Source organism: Ruditapes philippinarum, unplaced genomic scaffold (assembly GCF_026571515.1).
Source record: "Ruditapes philippinarum isolate M1 unplaced genomic scaffold, ASM2657151v2 ctg184_1_1_1_1, whole genome shotgun sequence".
In the NCBI taxonomy this organism is placed as follows: Eukaryota; Metazoa; Mollusca; class Bivalvia; order Venerida; family Veneridae; genus Ruditapes; species Ruditapes philippinarum.
This window is the reverse complement of record NW_026863779.1, coordinates 324,458-344,807: the sequence shown is the minus strand read 5'-3', so window position 1 is coordinate 344,807 and position 20,350 is coordinate 324,458. Positions and strand designations below refer to the sequence as shown.

The 20,350-nt window shown below is 32.5% G+C and overlaps 2 protein-coding genes across 2 annotated transcripts; one reads left to right on the top strand and one right to left on the bottom strand.

Annotated features, from left to right (window-relative positions):
- Nucleotides 1-3,260: 3,260 nt before the first annotated feature.
- On the top strand, nt 3,261-18,616 carry LOC132723314 (WD repeat-containing protein 82-like). Its single transcript, XM_060707995.1, is given in 10 exon segments — nt 3,261-3,284; nt 3,287-3,346; nt 3,348-3,424; nt 4,979-5,076; nt 7,435-7,501; nt 13,337-13,436; nt 14,049-14,165; nt 14,780-14,935; nt 17,865-18,077; nt 18,406-18,616. Coding segments are annotated over 10 exon segments (942 nt in total). The 3' UTR covers nt 18,436-18,616.
- Nucleotides 11,148-12,887, bottom strand: LOC132723313 (jerky protein-like). The gene is made up of 2 exons (XM_060707994.1): nt 12,577-12,887; nt 11,148-12,152 (listed from the first exon to the last, which is right to left on the bottom strand). Exon 2 carries the CDS (start codon nt 12,147-12,149, stop codon nt 11,148-11,150), a length of 1,002 nt encoding a protein of 333 aa, XP_060563977.1. The 5' UTR covers nt 12,150-12,152; nt 12,577-12,887.
- Nucleotides 18,617-20,350: the final 1,734 nt, after the last annotated feature.

The following is a 20,350-nucleotide window of genomic DNA, read 5'->3' as shown; positions in this document are numbered from 1 at the left end:
TAAACGAAAGAAAGAGTCAAATTTAAACAAAAGGGTTTTCATGTCATGAATTTAAATGTACAGCATTTACCTCCCAAAATTAGAATGAAATTCGAATAATTCTAACGAAATTTAAAAAGCGCATGTATTTGGATTATGTGAAACGTTTTTTAACTATGAATGTATCTGATATAAAGACATTGAAATATCAAGCCTACGTTTTTTGAGAGAAAAGACAGAGTTTGGTTAAAAAGGGAGGGGGTATACTTGTTTATGTAAAAGACAGCGTCCTTTTAAACGAAGATATGATTTAGAAACAGCCGAAATTGAAATCGATATGGATAGAAATTAATTTTGGATGAAATGTAAAACCATTTCTCTTAAACTTTGTATATAGACCCCCTGATTCAAAGCAGGTTTGGGCTGACCTGTATGAAAACATCTTGAAATGGCTGATCAGATGAATTTAGAATGCACATTCTAGGCGATTTTAATATACAATATAGTTCAAAGAAAGGTTTTTAAACAATAAATGGGCATCTCTTTTATTGAAATACGACCTTAGGCAAATCATTAATAAACCTTACAAGAGTGACAAAAAAACAGTTCATCAATAATTGATCACATTTACACAAATAATCTTGATAAAATTAAATGAAAAACTTCGTATCACAAATTTGTGTCAGTGACCATTATTTAATATGTTTCACTAGAGGAAATACTAGCACACATGCGGGTAATCACAAAACTATAAAATATAAGAAGTTTTGCTAAATTTGATACAGAATCGTTTTCAACGCGATCTAATTGATTCTAATTTTGATTGTATAGAGACATTTAATGATCCAAATGAGCTATAGAATTGTTTTATAACATGATAAATAATATTCTAGTGAAAGCATGCACCATTTAAAATTAAACGTATAAAAAGGGACACCACAGCCACATTGGTACGATGAAGAAATTAAAAATGCACGCTTGAAAAGAGATAATTATAAAAAAATCTAATCAGTGGAGATTCATATAAACTTTGGCGAATAAAACAAATAATTTAATTAAACAACACAAAAGAAATTACTTCAATAATGCCGTCAAGGATAAGAAAGACCCGAGTACGCTTTGGAAAAATATTAAAGATATTACTTTACGGATAATGGTACTAACGGGGAATATCAGATTGCCTAATTCCATAACAATAGATTATATATAACTGGGGAAAATAATATTTTAAATGCAGTCAATGATCATTTTATCAATATTTCTGATTTCCTAAACAAATCCAAATTTAAAACAGAAAATTTCAATCACTTGAAGAACAACTGAACAAAAAAACTTCAAGGGCATTACTTTTATAATTGATGAAATCAGCCCATTCCAAGTAAAACTACTTATTGATTAAACTAAATGTAAACAAGGTCAACAGGAAATGATGGAATTGGGCCCCGCGTATTCTTAAAGCTGTTGGTGACTATTTAAGCATAAGCTTAGCTTCTATAATAAATAATTCCATTAGAAATGGCATTTTTCCTGATAAACTTAAAGAAGCATATGTACTTCCAATTTACAAAAATGGACCAAAAGAAGATCCAAATAATTATAGACCTATTTCAATTTTGCCAACCATATCAAAAAATTTTTTGAAAAGCATATTGCATCACAATTACACCAGTTATATATAACGAAACTAATATTATTCATGAAAGTCAGTCGGGTTTCAGAAAAAAACCATTCTTGGTCAAACAGCTCTAATACGACTCATAGAATCCTTTCCTTAACGATTTAGATGAGGCTGTTTTGATAGGCACAGTATTTTTTAGACCTTAAGAAGGCATTTGATTTGGTAGAGTCACAACATATTGTTGCATAAGTTAAAATTGTACAAATTTTCAAACACCTCGATTAAACTCTTCAAAATCATATCTTGAAAATAGAACACAGTTTATCAAATATGGAAATAGTCATTCAAATAGTGGAACAGTGAAATCAGGGGTCCCTCAAGGGTCTATATAGGCCCTTTACTTTTCATTTTCTACGTTAATGATATGCCATTTAGTACAACACACTCTAAACATAGACATGTATGCTGACGATACAACTATGCATGCATCAAATAAAAAAATTGAAGTGATTCAGAGAACTCTGCAATGTGATGTTGATAATATAAGCAAATGGTGTAAATTAAAACAACATGGCAATAAATCCGAAAAAGACCACTTGTATTTATAATAGGGTCAGAAAATAAATTAAAAATTCAAAACCTTCTTTAGATATAAATATAGAAGGTACATGCCTAAGTCAAACGAAATCACAGAAATTATTAGGTATTTACTTAGATGAAAACTTAAAATGGAAATGTTCAAATAAAGCACGTCTGTAATAAATTACTAAAACAAATTGCTCTCTTAAGCGTATATCGTACTTTTTATCCGCTGAAATGAAAGAAATGTTTTACAATGCTTATATTTTACCTTGTTTTGATTATTGTTGTATTATATGGAGTACTTGTAAAAAAACTGAATTTGAAAAAGTGAATAAACTGCAGAAACGCGCAGCAAAAAAAAGATAATATTGTGTAAACCAGTTAAAACGCCTTCTTTACAGCTTTTCCTTAAATTAAACTGGTTAACTTTCGAAAATAGATGCACGTATCATACAGCATTATTAGTATTTAAATCTATACAAGGACTTGACTCCTTCCTACAAATTTTCAAGGGATATCATAGTGTTTTCGAAAAAATCAAACGTATACAACTTAGATTCAACTACAAATAGAAACAAATACATGTAAGATCTAATACGAAATTATGTTAAAAGAACTTTTTAAAATAATGCCCCAATGCAAATATGGAATAATTTTACTTTATATATTAAAGAGTCTTCGTCTCTTATATGCTTTTAAAAGAAATATGAAAAAAAATATTTGATTGATATTTACAATTTAAATGAAAATCTGATGCATGCATGTGTCTGGTCAATTTGAAAGGGTTGTTGTTTATGTTGTTTTTAATATGTGTTGTACATATTTTGTGACTTTCATTATCTTGTTTAATTGAAAGGGGCCATTTTTGTAAATAAGAATTTGTATTTCCCTTAATATGTTACCTTCATGAAATAAAGTGTTTATTATTATTATTATTATTTTCGGATAAAAGAAGCTTTTCGTATAACTTAATTTTTGGCGTTCATTAAACTGGTTATCATTTTCTGTATCAAAACATTCATTCTTGGTTCATGAATATTATGGAACCAGTCTTTAAATGTCAACAATGTTCATCGACGAAATGAAATTGACAGAGAATGTTGTGCCAGAAATTTCCGTGTTGCTAAAATATTTAGAGAAAATACGGATAAAATAACAAGTATTGACTTTCTCTTCGAATGGTGAAACATTGATTTCTAGCAGCGATGACGATTCGATTGTGATATATGACTGTCAAGGAGGAACGTAAGTTCACGTCATCTAAATTCGCGACTAATATTGATAGCTTTTATGACAATTATTTCTATTATTGACGTTCATTTGCTAACCAATCTCTAAATGAATTCATTTTAGCTGCTTCATGTGATATTGTGTAATGCACTTATGATCTTAATTATGGAATTCAATTGGTGCCAGCTAGGCCTGAAGTAATGAATTGATAACGATTTGCCCCACTCATTATTCGCCTCATAACGACCACATTAATGACAATTTGCCCCAGATTAGTGAAGTTAAGTGTTTACACTACCATACCTTACCACAGAAGATTCACCTCACAATAAAACAGTCTTTTAATATGAAATATGGCAAATGAAAAGTTGCAATTGTACCGTTATCGGAATACCCGGCAGGAACTGCATTTGTCCACGTATGTTTATGTCACAGGGTAGAATTAATAATAGAAACTCCTGGCGTAGGTTAGTCAATTTAATTTAACACGAAGATAAAGCCTAAAAACATAAATACATGGTTATAATATGAAATTAGGTGCTACCTATGGCGCGGAAAGCTTTTATGATTTATGATTTAAGCATAACATGTTTAGTGTACATGTTAACCAGATCTATCATGCAATTCGTTAATAAGTAAATGCCGTAAACAGAAACGAATAAATTGGTGGTGTTCAACCTATCATCGGAAGAGGGACCACTGCGCATGCGTCGGCGTTTGGAAAATCCCGTCCGCCATTTTCTGTAAATCTCTAATCACATATATGTTGTTTTTATGTTATATTTAATGTGCTAATTTATCAAAAAGGATTTAAAAGTAACTTTTTACATTTATCATCGTTACTTTAGTTCTTATGAATGAAATGAATGAATGAAATGAATGTTTATTTTCTGATTTTGTACATCATTCTTCAACGGAAGTGTTATTAAGCATGCGTCTGCTAGCAATAGTCTGAATTATGTAGACACTCATTAAAAGCGCTGTGATATCTATATTTAGCTCAAAAGGATTTCAAAATGGCGGCGCCCAGTTAACTAAGGATTTTTTCACAGCTCATTAGGTATAGGATATATATTTTTTTGAAACTTTCATTTACTTTTAATGTGATTTCATTTGAATTGATACGCGTCATACATGTTATCTAAGAGCGCTGCAGCCCTCGCGGGGCCTTTGGCCCCGCTCGGACTTTCCGCGTAATACAAGTTAATAAAAACATACATAAAATACAACAATACAACAATTGAACGATGCAAATAAGAATTATTTCAAGTAAATGAATCAAATGAAAATAATCTTACCACAGCGTCTCAATACAAAAAGTAAATAACTTAATAATAAGTTATTTCCAAAAATTCTATTAAATAAACTTAAAGAATTTATGTACTAAGTAGAATAGTATATCTTAACTCGTAAGAGAATAAAGACGAAGTGAAGTGAAGAAGGAAAGTTCGCGGGAATTTGGAAGAAAGGAAATGTTAAAAACCAATCTAAATCTTTCTCTCAAAACTCTAGTAAGTTGGTTTCTTTATGTTTTATACATGTACATGTAGTATCTAATGTTTTTTTCAGACCAAAAAGAACATTGAACAGTAAGAAGTATGGTGTTGATCTAATCAGGTACACACATGCTGTCAACACAGCCCTACACAGCTCCACAAAAGTTGATGGTAAGTTGTCAGCAGTTACTTAATTATAATTTCTTGTTTTCTTTTAACTTAATATGCTGTTTAATCATCTTTTAATAGAAAAGGTTGACTTCAAGAGTTTTACAAAATTTGACCAATATGTACAACAATCTCAGGGTTCTCGGGGACGCATATTTCGGCGTCCCGGTACGCATGTTTATTGCAGCTGGACGCAAATATTTCAGAGCCAGGATTCCACGTACGCTTAATTTTGCCCGGGGACGCATAAACATTACCAATTGTTTACAACCACAAATACACAAATGCGTTAGCGCGTGTCAGTCTATAGGTAGGCGGTCCTATGCACATCGACCCGTGAAGCAATTAGCCAATCAGCGATAACGCTTCCGATCATTATCACGCAATAGTGATCAGACTAATGTATACAATAATGTATACACTCTCTGTACAGTACAGTAATAACCAGATATATCATGAGGTGATAATTTTATATCTTTAATCAACAGTTGATTGGAAATTAGCAAATTTTACCGACAAAAGGATAAAATTATCGACTATTTACGCCGCAAGTTTAAAGACTGTTTTCTCAAATTACAATTGAGTGTAATTTTGAATGATTGTCGAATATTTTCGGCATTATAATGATTGTCGAATATTTTTGGCATTTTCTAGGCACAATTTTGCTTTAGTTTCATTCTTACAAAAACTTTCTATAAGAGTATTAAGAATTTAAGATATTGTGCCGAAATGTCAGGTACACATACGCTTTTCTTCTATCCGAAAATTGATCCCGAACATCGGCGATTTCACGTTTCGCCAGAAACCCAAAATTTCGCAAAAATTCTCGGTTTTCCAAGCCAAACATGCGAATGAATTGTTTCTTTATTATTTAATCAACATTAAAATCTTTAAATGTCGATCTTAAATTAGCCCCCTTTTGAAGATATTTGCTAAAAAATAATCGTCGATCGGATGAATCTTTTACACACTGTGTGAATCTGTACACGATTTCCTATTCATTCCACTAAACGCTGACTTATTACATTTACGTTTTTTTTAACAAAAACAAAACTTTTGTCTTAAGAGTGGACTTATTTAACCAGAGAAAAATTTGATTTGGTATAAAGTGGAGAAAAAAAACCGATTTCCATGGGTTGATGCATTATAATGAAATAATTTCATAATAAATATTAACAACAAAACAATAATTATACTATGTAGTTCAGAGTTTCTTTTGAATAACTATTTACTTTGGAAGTCTCTTGAACATTCAAAATATCAGCAATGCTATTGTGAACATTGAATGACTAATCTGTAAACATATTAATTGCGACGCGCTTTTGGACTCCAACTTTTTCAGGGTTGGGAGTCCATGGACTCCATGTTTTAAAGTCCTAGTGAGAACCCTGAATCTTTACTTTAAGTAAAGAGATCTACATGTTATGATACCATTCATTCATGTAAGTTGTTGGTAACCAGATTGAAAATTAGTTAAGGATGTTTTCGGGAGTTTTCATGTAGACATGTAGGCAAAATTAAAACTGTTCTATAGAATTTCTTTTCACTTGGAATGTTGTTAGAATATGATAAAAGAAACATTCTTAGAGAAAAAAAATTGGGATCACCGTTCTCGTGTTTTGAGCTATCTGCCCCTGAATGAGAATTTTCTACTTGTTTGAGGTCATTTCAAGGGCAGATAACTTATACATACTAAAATAAATTCTTACTTTAACTTCTGAATTATGTTTTTCTTTTTATTGTTGCGTACGATACATAATAACATGCAATTTCTTATTTTATTTCTGTAAAAAAACTTCAATGAAAATAAATATACTTTAAATTTTTAAAAAATAGGCTATTTTTTAAGAAAAAATGCACAGGTTAACATAAGAAGTGAAAAAAAATTATCTACTCTAAATTCCTTCTTGAAATTTTGCATATCGACTGAAACGAAGATAAGCTTCATGAAAATAAGAAAAAAAAATGTTTTGTTTCCTTTCATTGTAAATTATCTGCCCTTGAATTTAACGAAAAAGTCCAATTCAGGGGCAGATAACTCGAAAATGAGAATGGTGACCCCAATTTTTTTTTTGTTTAAAATGTTTCTTTTATCATATTCTAACAACATGCCAAGTTTAAAGAAATTCTATTGAACAGTTTTAATTTTGCCTATATGTCTATTTGAAAACTCCAGAAAACGTCCTTAAGTTCTCATTTGAAAATATACTTATGAGGCAAATAACATTTTTTACTATTTGATGTATTTTAAAGTTGTAATATGTACTGGTACATCATATTTTTGATTGGTGCAGCATGATATTTATTTATTTATTTATTTATATATGTGACCTTTAACACGAACATTCCAATTTGTTACAGATACTATAAGGTATTTATCACTGCATGACAACAAATATATCCGGTATTTCCCAGGACACACTAAAAAGTAAGTACAAAATTGATATGTACTGTGTAGTTAATATCATGATTGCCATATACAATCTTAATATTTAACACAGGGTTCCCTCTGGGTCAAAATTAGTTTGCGCCACCAAATTCGCCAATCAGAAAAAGTTGGAGCCAATGGCTCCAAAGTTGGAGCCAATAATTCTGCAAGGGAGACATGCCTATCTTTGCTAAGATATGCTAGCAGTTATATATCATTATGATTACAAACACATATTTATAATATTTCATTTTATTACAGCTGCACATGTTTATTATCTAAAATATAGACATACTATTATGTGGTTTTCAAATTCTATTTAAAAAAATACACATGACAGCATAGATGTAATCAAGAACATCATGTTAAGTTAGTCATCCTGTTTTCCACCGTTTTGCCAGTATAGCAGTTCTTCTCACAGGCTGGACTGAGCCAAGATCTTTCACAGCTTCTACCCGACAATCTGGTGATCTACAGATACAAAATAAAAAAAACAAAACATTACTATAAATTGACTTCATCTAAAAATCAATGAGAACAAAATATGAAATATATACTAAGTATTTTTAACAATAAAAAATATTGTTTATTTTTTTAATAGGGTTTGCATATGAATAGACACTTCAGCCCTTTACAATCAGATATGAAAATATTAACATTGCAGTAACAGTGGCTTTAGATCAATCATTAGTGAAATTATTCCTTTAATTGCCATCCGATTTAATATTAAAACTGTAATTATTTGAGTCAACTTACCTAAAGTTTAAGGTTTTCAGGGACGATCTTTCACTTCTCTGTTTGCTACTAACACCTGTTGACCACACATGTAATTATCAGTGCTCCAAGTCGTAAATTGTTCCAATTAACAAATTACCACTCTCATCTTCACATGTTCCCAAAGTGTCACACAATTGATGACATAATTGATTATACGGTACCGATAAACAAACTAATAGCGCGTGACCTTTCACATTTGGGCCGCTTATGTAATTGACGCGGCCGCTTATGACATTTAAGTGTACTAGTTGTCGGATGCTTTTATCTTACGTTGGCGCCAGTAAAATTCGCCAATTAAAGATTTTATGCGCCAGAATTAATATTTTGTCGCATTTGGCGCCATTGGCGAGCGACAGCGGGAACCCTGTAACACACTGGATTGTATTAAAATTCCAAGGCATTACAGGCATTATTGTTGATGATGTACTTTGGTACAGTTTAGTCGCCAATAACGAATCACTTCCGGAACAATTACTGAAATTTCGATGTAAGATAATGATGTTTAATTTATCATTACATATTTCTTACTGTTATTAGTACATGCAATAAATAAACACAGATTTATCCAAAAAAACCTTTCTTTTGAATAACTTTCAGTTTCTTTTTTAGCCATCGCTGATTCCCCAATAGCGAATCAGTATCTCCAGTAAAGAATCACGTGACATTTGAATGCAGGGACTTTCTCAAAACAGACAATATTGACAGAAAACAGCTGATTTTTATTAAAATGAACTTACATATTCAAACTTGCAAAAAAACATGATAATGAGATGTACTTTAACGCCTTTAATAAAAGCTAGCCTATATCCTTTAGTATTGCTAATAAAATGAGACATATGCTTGTGATTATAACAAATTAACATGCTTATAGTTCTTTCAGAAGTTCCATAATCTTGCCCTCAGTGACATTATCCAAAAACATTTCTTAAGTTTATTAAAACACATCAATATCAAAATATCAAAAAACGAGTATTGGCAAGGTAAAACATGCCACCACCTTCCTGGTCTTTAGATGGCCATGGTGGAAAACTAGGTACTGGGTCCCCCAGTGACTTCAGCAAATATCTTGCCACCATTATCCATGACATCAACAAAATACCTCACTGAGACATTTAGGCACATGTCCAATAGGTAACCCGGCTACATCACTTAAAATTAATTGTCTTTTTTCGTCAGTGAACTGATCATGAATATGTTCTGGGAATGTTTCCAAAGGTGGGAGCCAGACAAGACAAGCATTTGCATCATGGGTATTTGTGTACTCTCTATCAATAGTTAGTTGTGTAGGTGGATTTGTTTTTGGAGGACGGATTTGAAAGACATGATAGCCTTTAATAACACAGTTTTTCAGTAAAATTTTTGTGGGGGTTTTTGAAGGCATTTTCCCAACAGGTGATTGGTCACATCTGCTACTTGTAGGTCTGTCAGTAGAGGGGCCCATCATTTGCATAACACTGAAAATATAATATATTATATCTAAGCAACTCGGAATACAGCTTTTGTATTAATGATACAATATTGTATAAGTAAGGCATTTAAATACTAAAAAAATACCAGAAAAAAAAATTATATAACTCAAAAGGCTAAAAAAGAAACAAATAGTATTATTATGCACATTGTTATTATTATTATTAAAGTGTTTTACAATATATATATATTTATATGCTTTACTTTCTTAATTTGCTACTCTTTAATCACTCTTGATAAAAAAAATGAATGGAACTTAGTGATTGGTTAGTGAGATAAAGTTTAACAGGAAAAAAACTAATATTCATCTAAACTACCTCAATATAGTGATATTTAGCACTTAGTGTCAGTTTTTATAGCATCTAGGACATAGGAATGGGTCATTTTCATTAATTTCATAATTGAGACAATCTGTATGCATCCATTTCTGGCAAAGGTCACATTCTACCCACACTCTACCCAAACCCAGTTCCTCATCCTCCTTATATGTCATGTGACAAGCTTCACAACACACATCATCATTATCACTTTGGACATCTTTCTGGAGTTTTTCAGAGGCAGACATAGGCACTTTCCCCTTTGCTGACAGTGACCTTGAACCTTTCTTTCTGCTAGGACATTGCTGTTTACTCTTTTGTTTAATGTATTTCTCTTTTCCCTTTTTTTCTTTCTCAGCAAATACCTTCACTTTTTCTATCTGTTTCAGAGAAAAAGTTCTTATACTATCTGCTGATGTTAAATTATCAGGAAGAATATTTGTTAAAGTTTTTCTAACAGGCTTTGGGGGCTCTACAACCTTTGGCAACTTCAAGCTTTCCAACAGTATTGGTGATACAATGGAACAGCTGGAACTAGGACGAGGCTGTTCTTGGTCCTTCCGAAATATTGCTGCATCAGCAAGAAGTTCAAGACCACTATATGGCTGTGAGTCTATAGCTGGAAATGCTTTCTTGTGAAGTTTCTTGTAAACATCAAAGCAAGGTGATACTCCTTCCAAATCATATCCTTCCTTCAGACGTGTCTCATACCTTTCCTTAGCAGGAGTTGAGAGACTCTCTTCAAGCATTTCTAGTGCACCTCTGGCCTTTGACTGTTCTTCAGTCACAGATGCTTGTTGTTCTGAGGTACTCTCAGGTGTTGTTGCAGACGCACTATCACTGAAAGTCAATGACGGCTTTAACATATCACTGGTGATCACGGTGCTATCTACAGGGTAGATGCCTGATGCCTTAAATGCATTAATTACAGTTAAAGGTTTGTAAAACTGTAAGTATGCTTCTGTTAGTTTCTGTGCAAAATTTTCCTTTCAATTGTTTTGCCTGGATTTTCTCGGGTGTATTTTCTACACACACCATGCCATTTTGTTTTCATTGGCCCAAAAACACCCTTATCTAAGGCTGCATCAAGTGGGTAGCATTTGGCACAATCCTATATAACTCGATGCCTTTTTTGCCTTTGCACTTAGAAAAATGTCTGGGTCAATGTGACTACTCACACTGTCAAAAAGCAAGACGATAGGTCGCTCTGGTCCAGCGAACTTGTCGAAGTGATCGATGAATTTTCCAAATGTTATGTTATTCATCCATCCCTTCTGGGTGTAAGCGATATCTGCTCCCTCCAATGCACCACTCAGTGGGTTGTATCCCCTTGGTTTAGGCTCTGGGTAGACAAAGTAGGGTGGTAACATCTGTCCTGCAGCATTACCACAAAACATAACAGTTAGCCTTTGCTTCCCACTTGTAATGTGAGGTACTGCTAAATCTCTTCTCGCAGGCCCAATAACCTTACTTTTGTTGGCTCCCATATTAAATCCCACTTCATCTGCATTCCAGATTCTGCCAGGCAAATTGATCAACTCCTTATCAATAAGGAAGTCCTTAAACCTGTTATACCACTCATCTGTTTTCTGTTTGGTGACTTTTGACCTCTTCAATTCTAAATCAGTCTCTGTCCGGGAGCTGATAATATGTTTGTTTCTGTTAAGAAATGCATAATACCATTTCTTACCAGGCCGACCTGACTTAAAAGGTGTCTTTCTTTTCTCTCGTTTCACAACATCTTCCAAAAAATCTAAAAATTCACATGGTTTTAAACCAAGCCCACGCTGTGCCATTTCACTAAGCCACTCAGCCATTTTCTCCTCCTCAGCTTCAGTAAAAACAGAATTTGGACCTTTACACTTAAACAAGTCTACTTTTCCTGAATAACGTCTATACAGAAAGGAATAAGTAAGTGAATTTTCCTCTGCTGCTTTCCTCAATGATTTTCCTTCCTTACTTACACTAAATAATGCCTTCCTCAGTCTTTGTCTCTTGTCAGGGGTCATTCTTCTACCATACTTCTTTAGAATCGTCTTTGCCTTTTTCTGGGTAGGAGTTCCTGGCCCTTTATGCTTTGGACCCATAATCTGAAATTAAATGTAATATTTATATCTTATAAAATTAAATAACTGTAGGGCCTACATGAACAATTATAGTTCATAAATAAAAACTTTTTATACACAACTATGTAATATTGAACTTAATATACTACTGTCTACAGATTGTATTGACTAAACATATGTTAATAATCAGTTGCTTGTAAACTTGAGTTTTTTATAAGTAAAATCATATAAAACAAAAAAGAAATGAATGGAAAAAGTAATTTTGACAGATCAAATAATGTTTGAGACGACCCCCATGTTGCCTAGTTTACCCGCCATATTGCGTGTTTTTTTTTATTGTTAACCGCTACTGGCGACTACACATGTGCTTACATTGGTGCGAAAATAAATTGTTTAACATTATTATTAGTTTGTATTTTTTGTTTTATTTTGGTCTATGGAAACTTACCTTTAATTATGCTATTAAGCTTTTGAAAAGAAATATCAAATTAAATCAGCGCAGTATGACGTTCCGAATTTTATGTTTCAAAACGAGGCTACAATTGTGTACATGTCGGGTACCTGTAACACGGATAGCATCATGGGAAAATAAATAGGTCACCATCGAAAGTAAACAAAGTGTATTCATATCTGCTAAAGGTTCCTGAAAACAATAACAGCGTTTAAATAACATTTTCTTTGACAATAATAATTATAGATAGTAAGTTTAACGATTTTGATTCGCTACTGGAGAAGATTCGTTACTGGCGACCAAACTGTACTACAACACCAAATTACCAGTACAATGTCGGTTACCTGGACTGTCAGTTTAATTTAGTTTAAAATAATACATGTACTTATTTCAGCTGGATTGTAAAAAAAAGCTTGTAACTTATTTGAACAACTCCTAAGTCCTGGAATTAACCAGTAGTACTGCACACCCTTGTGACATACAAGGAAACATAATCTTAACCTATGTAGGGCTTGAATCCTCTATTACTGGATTGAGAGGCATTCATCTTAACCACTAGGCCAATAACTTTTAAAGTACTCTTCTTTACTGATAGTCTTCATTGTAGGTTTTCTTAATTGTTAAATGAAATATGAAAATTCAGTTGATTAAATTGATATTAGATTTGTCTGTTCATGTGTGTTTGAATAATATAAAATTAAAGTTTGTTTTGAAAAGATATTTGTTAAAATAGTGTCTTTGCTTTCATATTTTCTAGGGTAGTATGTCTGAATATGTCACCAATAAATGACACATTTTTGTCAGGATCTTTGGACAAGACCATTAGATTGTGGGATCTCAGATCACAAAACTGTCAGGTAAATTAATAATATGAGCCGTGCCATGACAAAACACACATAGTGGGTTTGCGACCAGCATGGATCCAGACCAGCCTGCGCAGTCTGAACGGGATCCATGCTGTTCGCTGTCAGTTTCTCCACTTGTAATAGTGTTGAAAAGCGAACAGCATAGATCCTGATCAGACTGTGCGGATGCGCAGGCTGGTCTGGATCCATGCTGGTCGCAAACCCATTATGTTGGTTTTGTCATGGCACAGCTCATATGTTCTTTATTCATTTTCTTAGCAGTGCAAGATGCATTTCAAATGGTTTGAAAAGCATGAATGGGGTTCAACGCAAGTTTGAAAATAAAACCGCTTTGTGTAAGATTTTTTTCCCTAAAAAATACTTTTTAGTTTGATGAGGTCAGAACAAAATTATGCATGTAAGTTACTTTCATCTTCCTTTGTAAAAGTGGTTACAAATATTTACAAGACAACAAGACAAAAATTACAAAAATGATAAAGACCCTTAAACAATAAATGAGTATTATAGCCAGGTAATGCTATGTGTCACTTGCTTTTCAAGGAACATTTTTAAAGATTTCTACTGAAAGTTATAATGTATTATCAAGGTGAATATTTTATTCAGGGACAGATGCATTTACCAGGTCGACCAGTGGCAACCTTTGATCCTGAAGGTCTTATCTTTGCAGCTGGTATAAACTCGGAATGTGTCAAACTTTATGACCTTCGTTCATTTGACAGGGTAAGAAATATGTTTAAATTTAAAACACATTTGTTTTTTAATGAAATAATCTTACGAGTTAAGTCAAAGAGATCAAATCATCTTGGAAAAAAAGTCAATGGTAAATAAAAAAGCTTTTTAAACTAGACAATTAATAAGATCATATTTGTTAAAAAGATATATGTCTGAAGTTGCACTTTATGTTGTAGATTTTATTAGAGACAAAGACATTTAAATTTTGATTTATTACTTTTAAGTGATTATTGTACAGTTTTATGGATAGCTGCAAATAACTTTTAATGAAGTGACTATAAAACACAAAAATAAACACCGGTGCCTTTAACCCTTAAACTGATGAATTTGTGCAATAAAATAGCCCTGCTTTGAATTTGGAATAATTCACTCAAAATTTAAAAAGGAGTTTCAATATCAAAATACAAAAATTGAGCTACCATCAGTAGAGCCTGTTAGACTGCACTAGGACAGATGCCAGATTGTATTGCTAAATACTGGTAGCAAAGGTTAAACACTGTTGGTTCCATTAGGTTTATTGGTTAAATGGATTGGTAAACTATCTGTCCTTGTAAACTAGGTACATGTATCATTGTTTTATTTTCAAATTTTCCATGTTTAAGGGTCCATTTGCAACATTTAAACTACCACAAGATAAAGATTGTGATTGGACAGGGATGAAGTTTAGTCCTGATGGTAAACTGATAGTAGTATCAACAAATGGTCAGGTTATACGTCTGATTGATGCCTTCCAGGGAACTCCTCTACAAACATTTGTGGTGAGATTTATTACCCCAGTCTAAATACTTCCTTTTGTATGTACGATTCTGCTTGCAACATTTAGTCATTTAAATAAAGCTGATTTTCTAACCAATAGATGGTCTAGAATAATGCACATAATGGAAATTGGGTCCTTTACTCAACTTGATACAAAACAAGACAATAAATGATACTTTAGAAACTTGTAAGAAAGGTCTATTTAGTTATATAAGAATCAAGAAAGATTTATTTGGTTATATAAGAATCTTTAGTTTACAGATGCTGCATATGTACTGATTTGTTTGAAACAAAATCAAGTAATTGCACATTTACAATAGTCAAAGTTGTGAGGTTTTACGCCAACTGATACATGTTGATTTATTTATTGATATTAACTGGTGAGAAGTAGTTGTTTTCTTTATACAGTAATTCAAAAGACTATCTAGTTGTTGATGTGCTTGTAAACAATTCTAGCTTTGGAAAAAAAGAAGCTGTAGAATATTTGGTAAAAATAAAAAAAATCTAGCTACCGTAGTACACATAGTACTGTATATATTCATTTAAATTGTTTTGATGTACAACTATAACCTTTACATCAGATACCTGGAAAAAAGAAAGAACTTGAACATGACCCTTTTGAGAGTTCCTATACAAGAATTGTAAAGAACTATTTGAGTGGGGTATACTTGTTTAAACACTTGTTGCAACAGTTATTTATTCTCATTATTTTATTGTTGTTTTTCTGTTGTTGTGCATTTAGTGGAAGACATGGTTTTCAAATTTTTTGTCTTTTGTGCAACAGTATTTTTTTCCAATTTTTACCTCTGAACAAAAACTAGGCAATGTTATCTTTTGTTTTAATTACATGTAGTTTCATTAGAGAATTAATGTAAATAAGACTAAGTTTTAGATTTTATTCCTGTTTAAATAGAAAGTTTGACAAGATTTTTAGTGACCATCATGATTTTCTAAGAAAGCTCTTATTAAGGGGTTATTTTTCTCAGTTTTATTATTAGATGTTAAGTTTTACGTACACATTTAAGATTTTAATCTCGACTCCAAGATCTTAATTCTTTTTGTGTCAAAAGTGGAGAAGGTATTTGAACTATTAGAACAGCATTTGTTTAGTACAATCCTAAGTTTGGTCTCAAATATTCAAATACCATGTGACTAATACTTTAATGTTAAATATAAGTACAAGCATCAATCAGCTCAAAATTGAACATTTCTCTTTTTTCCAGTGATGGGTATACTAGTATATATTTTTATACCCCCAAAAACGAAGTTTGGGGGGGGGGTATATAGGAGTCACCCGGTGGTCGGTCGGTTGGTCTGTCGGTCGGTCGGTCCAGACGTCCGTTGCATTTTCCTTGTCCGGAGCATAACTTGAAGACTAATGGTTGGAATTCAATATAACTACATACAATGGTCAAGCACATTGAGAGGAAGTGCAGTGCACAAGAACCATAACTCTATCTTGACTAATTACAGAGTTATTGCCCTTTGTTACTTTTCCTTGTCCGGGGCATAACTTGAAAACTACTGGTTGGAATTCAAAACAACTTCGTTTAATTGTCAAACACATTAACGGGAATTGCAGTGCACAAGAACCATAACTCTATCTAAAGTAATTACAGAGTTATTGCCCTTTGTTACTTTTCCATTGCTTTTTTTTTTGTCCGGACCATAACTTGAAGACTAATGGTTTGAATTCAATATAACTACATACAATGGTCAAGCACATTGAGAGGAAAGGCAGTGCACAAGAACCATAACTCTATCTTGACTAATTACAGAGTTATTGCCCTTTGTTACTTTTCCTTGTCCGGGGCATAACTTGAAAACTACTGGTTGGAATTCAAAACAACTTCATACAATTGTCAAACACAATAAGGGGAAGTGCAGTGCACAAGAACCATAACTCTATCTAAAGTAATCACAGAGTTATTGCCCTTTGTTACTTTTCCATTGCCTTTTTTTGTCCGGACCATAACTTGAAGACTAATGTTTGGAATTCAATATAACTTCATACAATGGTCAAGCACATTGAGGGAAAGTGCAGTGCACAAGAAACCATAACTACATCTTGACTAAATACAGAGTTATTGCCCTTTGTTACTTTTCCTTGTCCAGAGGCATAACTTGAAAACTACTGTTTGGAATTCAATACAACTTCATACAGTTGTCAAGGACATTAAAAGGAAGTTCAGTGCACAAGAGCCATAACTCCATTCTGACAAAATACAGAGTTACTGCCCTTTGATACTTTTTCTTGTCAGGAGCATAACTTAAAACGTACTGGTTGGAATTCAAAACAACTTCATACAATGACCAAGTACAATAAGAGGAAGTGCAGTGCACAAGAACGATAATTCTATCTTCAGTATTTATAGAGTTATTGCCCTTTGTTCCTTTTCTTTGTATTTCTGGACTTATTGCAGAGTAATTCAATTAAACTTCATCAATGGCCAACCACATTGAAAGGAAATGCAACATATAAGAACCACAACTATCTTTAATTGCCCACAATCATAACTCTATATTTCAATTCTTTTACAAGGTATTCTGTTACAAGTAACATCCTCATTTCCGAAGCAGTCTTGTGGGGGTATTAATCACATTTAGTGATAGTTCTAGTTTCTTTTATAGATACATAGATTCAGGTTCATGATCTTTTTTTTTTTAAATAGTTTTGAATTTTATTTTTTTCCAACTTGTATTCAATGTGAAGAAACAACACAACAGGTTAGCAGGTAGCATGTTACTAGACTTATTACAGGTTACGTTTATCATAATACCATTATAAATTATTATTATAAGACAACGGTCTACCTATTTCCCTGTGTTGCCTTTGGCCTCTGTGAAAATCACATTAGCAATGTCAATAGACTTGGATATTCACCTCATCATCATACATTACTGTATAATATAAGATTTTAATTATTTTAGGGACATACAAACACAAAAGGTATACCATTAGAGGTGTCGTTCAGTCCAGATTCACAATTTGTGTTCAGCGGTTCAACAGATGGCCGTGTACACTGCTGGAATACGGAAAGTGGAGCTAAGGTTGCGACAATGAGCTGTGACCATCCTGGACCAGTACAATGTGTTGGGTTCAATCCTAAATTCATGATGCTGTCAACGTCATGTACAAATATGGTAAATTCTTCTTTTAATTTTTATCACAAACCCACAAATATTTCAAATTTAAAAGAATTTAAATATAAGTTAAGTAAAATTAAGCTGTACTCACAATACATCATACAGTGTTTTCTTGAAGATTTTTATAATATACATGTTCACAAAATGACGTAGTTCATCATATTCAATTTTAACTTTAAAATGTAGGAATATTAATAATATTAATATTAGTTCAAGCAAGAAATATTTACTGTAGCAAACTTTTTATCAGTTTTTTTTCTACTTAAATTTTCCATTTTATTTTCTACTGTGAGATAAAATAGTTTTGATTTGTTACATTTATCAGGCATTTTGGCTACCATACATTGATGAATGAGAGGGCATGTAACTACACACACAATGAAACAACTCTAGACAGTGCAATGGAAAAACAATCAACATATTTGATGTGTTCATCGTGACTATATGTAGACACAGAAGATATATGCCATTTTTCTATGATAAAAACATGTGTTTACACAGTTTAAATACATATAGTGTAGTGAACTGTTGTACGACTGTGTAAGACATATAGTGACATGTGACTGGAACAAAAACAAAAAATGTCACTGTACAGTGCCCAGGGAACAATACATGTGCAGCAATCTTTGAAAAATATATGAAATTATCATTTGATGTAGGACTGAATCTTCATTTATAATCATCTGTATATACATGTTCGCATAATGTTTTTTGTTGTTTTACTCTATTGTAAGTACTAATTTAGGTAAAACTGTTCTAACTGAAGTGTAACCCCAACTTAACAACAGAATTTAAAGAGAGGTCTTTATCATACTAGTAATGTATATTTTGTATGATATCGTCATTTTATGTTTCTAGAAATCTTTTTCTTTGTTAGTCTTTTTTTATGTACAAGGTGTTTTTGGAAGATGTGAATAGACATAATTTTTTAAATTATAGTTGGAAATGTCTGATTCAAGTTTTGCCCAGTATTAACATCAATATTTGAATTTAGAAATTGAAAAACCGCCTCCGTGGTCGAGGGGTTAGAGTCGATGACTTCTAATCCAGTTACCTCTCTGGCGTGGGTTCGATCCCCGGGAGATGCTTTAGTAGTTTAGCGCGGAGGAAGGTAGTCAAGTACTGGTGTAACTCTCCAGGAATGATGGTTAGGAAACTACCCGCCTATATGACTGAAATACTGTTGGGGAAAAGGCGTAAAATGAAACAAACAAAATGAAAAAGGGATTACAAAAGATAATTATTAAATCTGTTAATAAAGCCAACAAAGTCAGGTCACGAATTCCAGAAATGATTGCATAGTTACTTGGTCTATGAAATATGACTGAATTTATAATTTCAATGCTGGTACATAGAGTATAATTAGATATTTCTAAGAATTTGTATTGTTTTTTACTGTGTATAATGTATTATAATAAAATTATGTCAAATACAACTAATTGTTTGTGAATTATTTAGGTAAGTTGTATGTATGTAGTATATGTGTTTTTACCTTGTCTCAGCGACAAATCATCATTTTTCTTACCAAAGCACCACTATCGCCCTTTGATAGGGACCCGGGCTTTGAACCCTACACATTACGTTATGTTGGATGAAAATCTCTACGAAGAAGCTATTACTACACCGTCTATATCCATAGCAACACTTCCGGGACAGTCTAACAACCCCACCAAAAAACCACCAGAAAAGATATCTACGGGAACTTATCTACAACACTATACACTAAACCTACTAATGCTCACATGTACCTCCACTATAACTATAAACATTTATATTATTATTTTCTAATTATTCATATAAATAACTATATACGGACAAATGAACCACCTAACAATAACTTCTATAAATAGATTTGATCACGTGACAAAAAGAACCGTCAAAACTATACCTTAGATGAAAAATTCTGATATATCTGTACCCTGATGAAGGCTATTGAATAGCCGAAACGTAGGTCTTAAATAAAAACCTGACCCACTTTGTTTCGTGTGTTTCACTTTCCTTATTCTTTTTATTAGTTTACCTTAGTTTTGTACAAGAATTCACCTTAGTTTTGTACAATTATTCACCTTAGTACAAGAATTGCTATGTATTTAATTGGAACTGTTCTTTATAGATGCAAGCATTTATTGTCCAATAGACAGGGCTGAAACCATTGAAAGAAACAAAACAACTGAAATGATGTAAGACGTTTAATATTAACTGGAAGTTTTAAAGCTACAATGTACATTTTGTATTTTAAAACATATCACATTAACTTCAGACATTGATAA

Excerpts from the sequence above, each read along its gene's own strand:
- LOC132723313 (XM_060707994.1), bottom strand. The coding sequence starts at position 12,149 with ATGGGTCCAAAGCATAAAGGGCCAGGAACTCCTACCCAGAAAAAGGCA.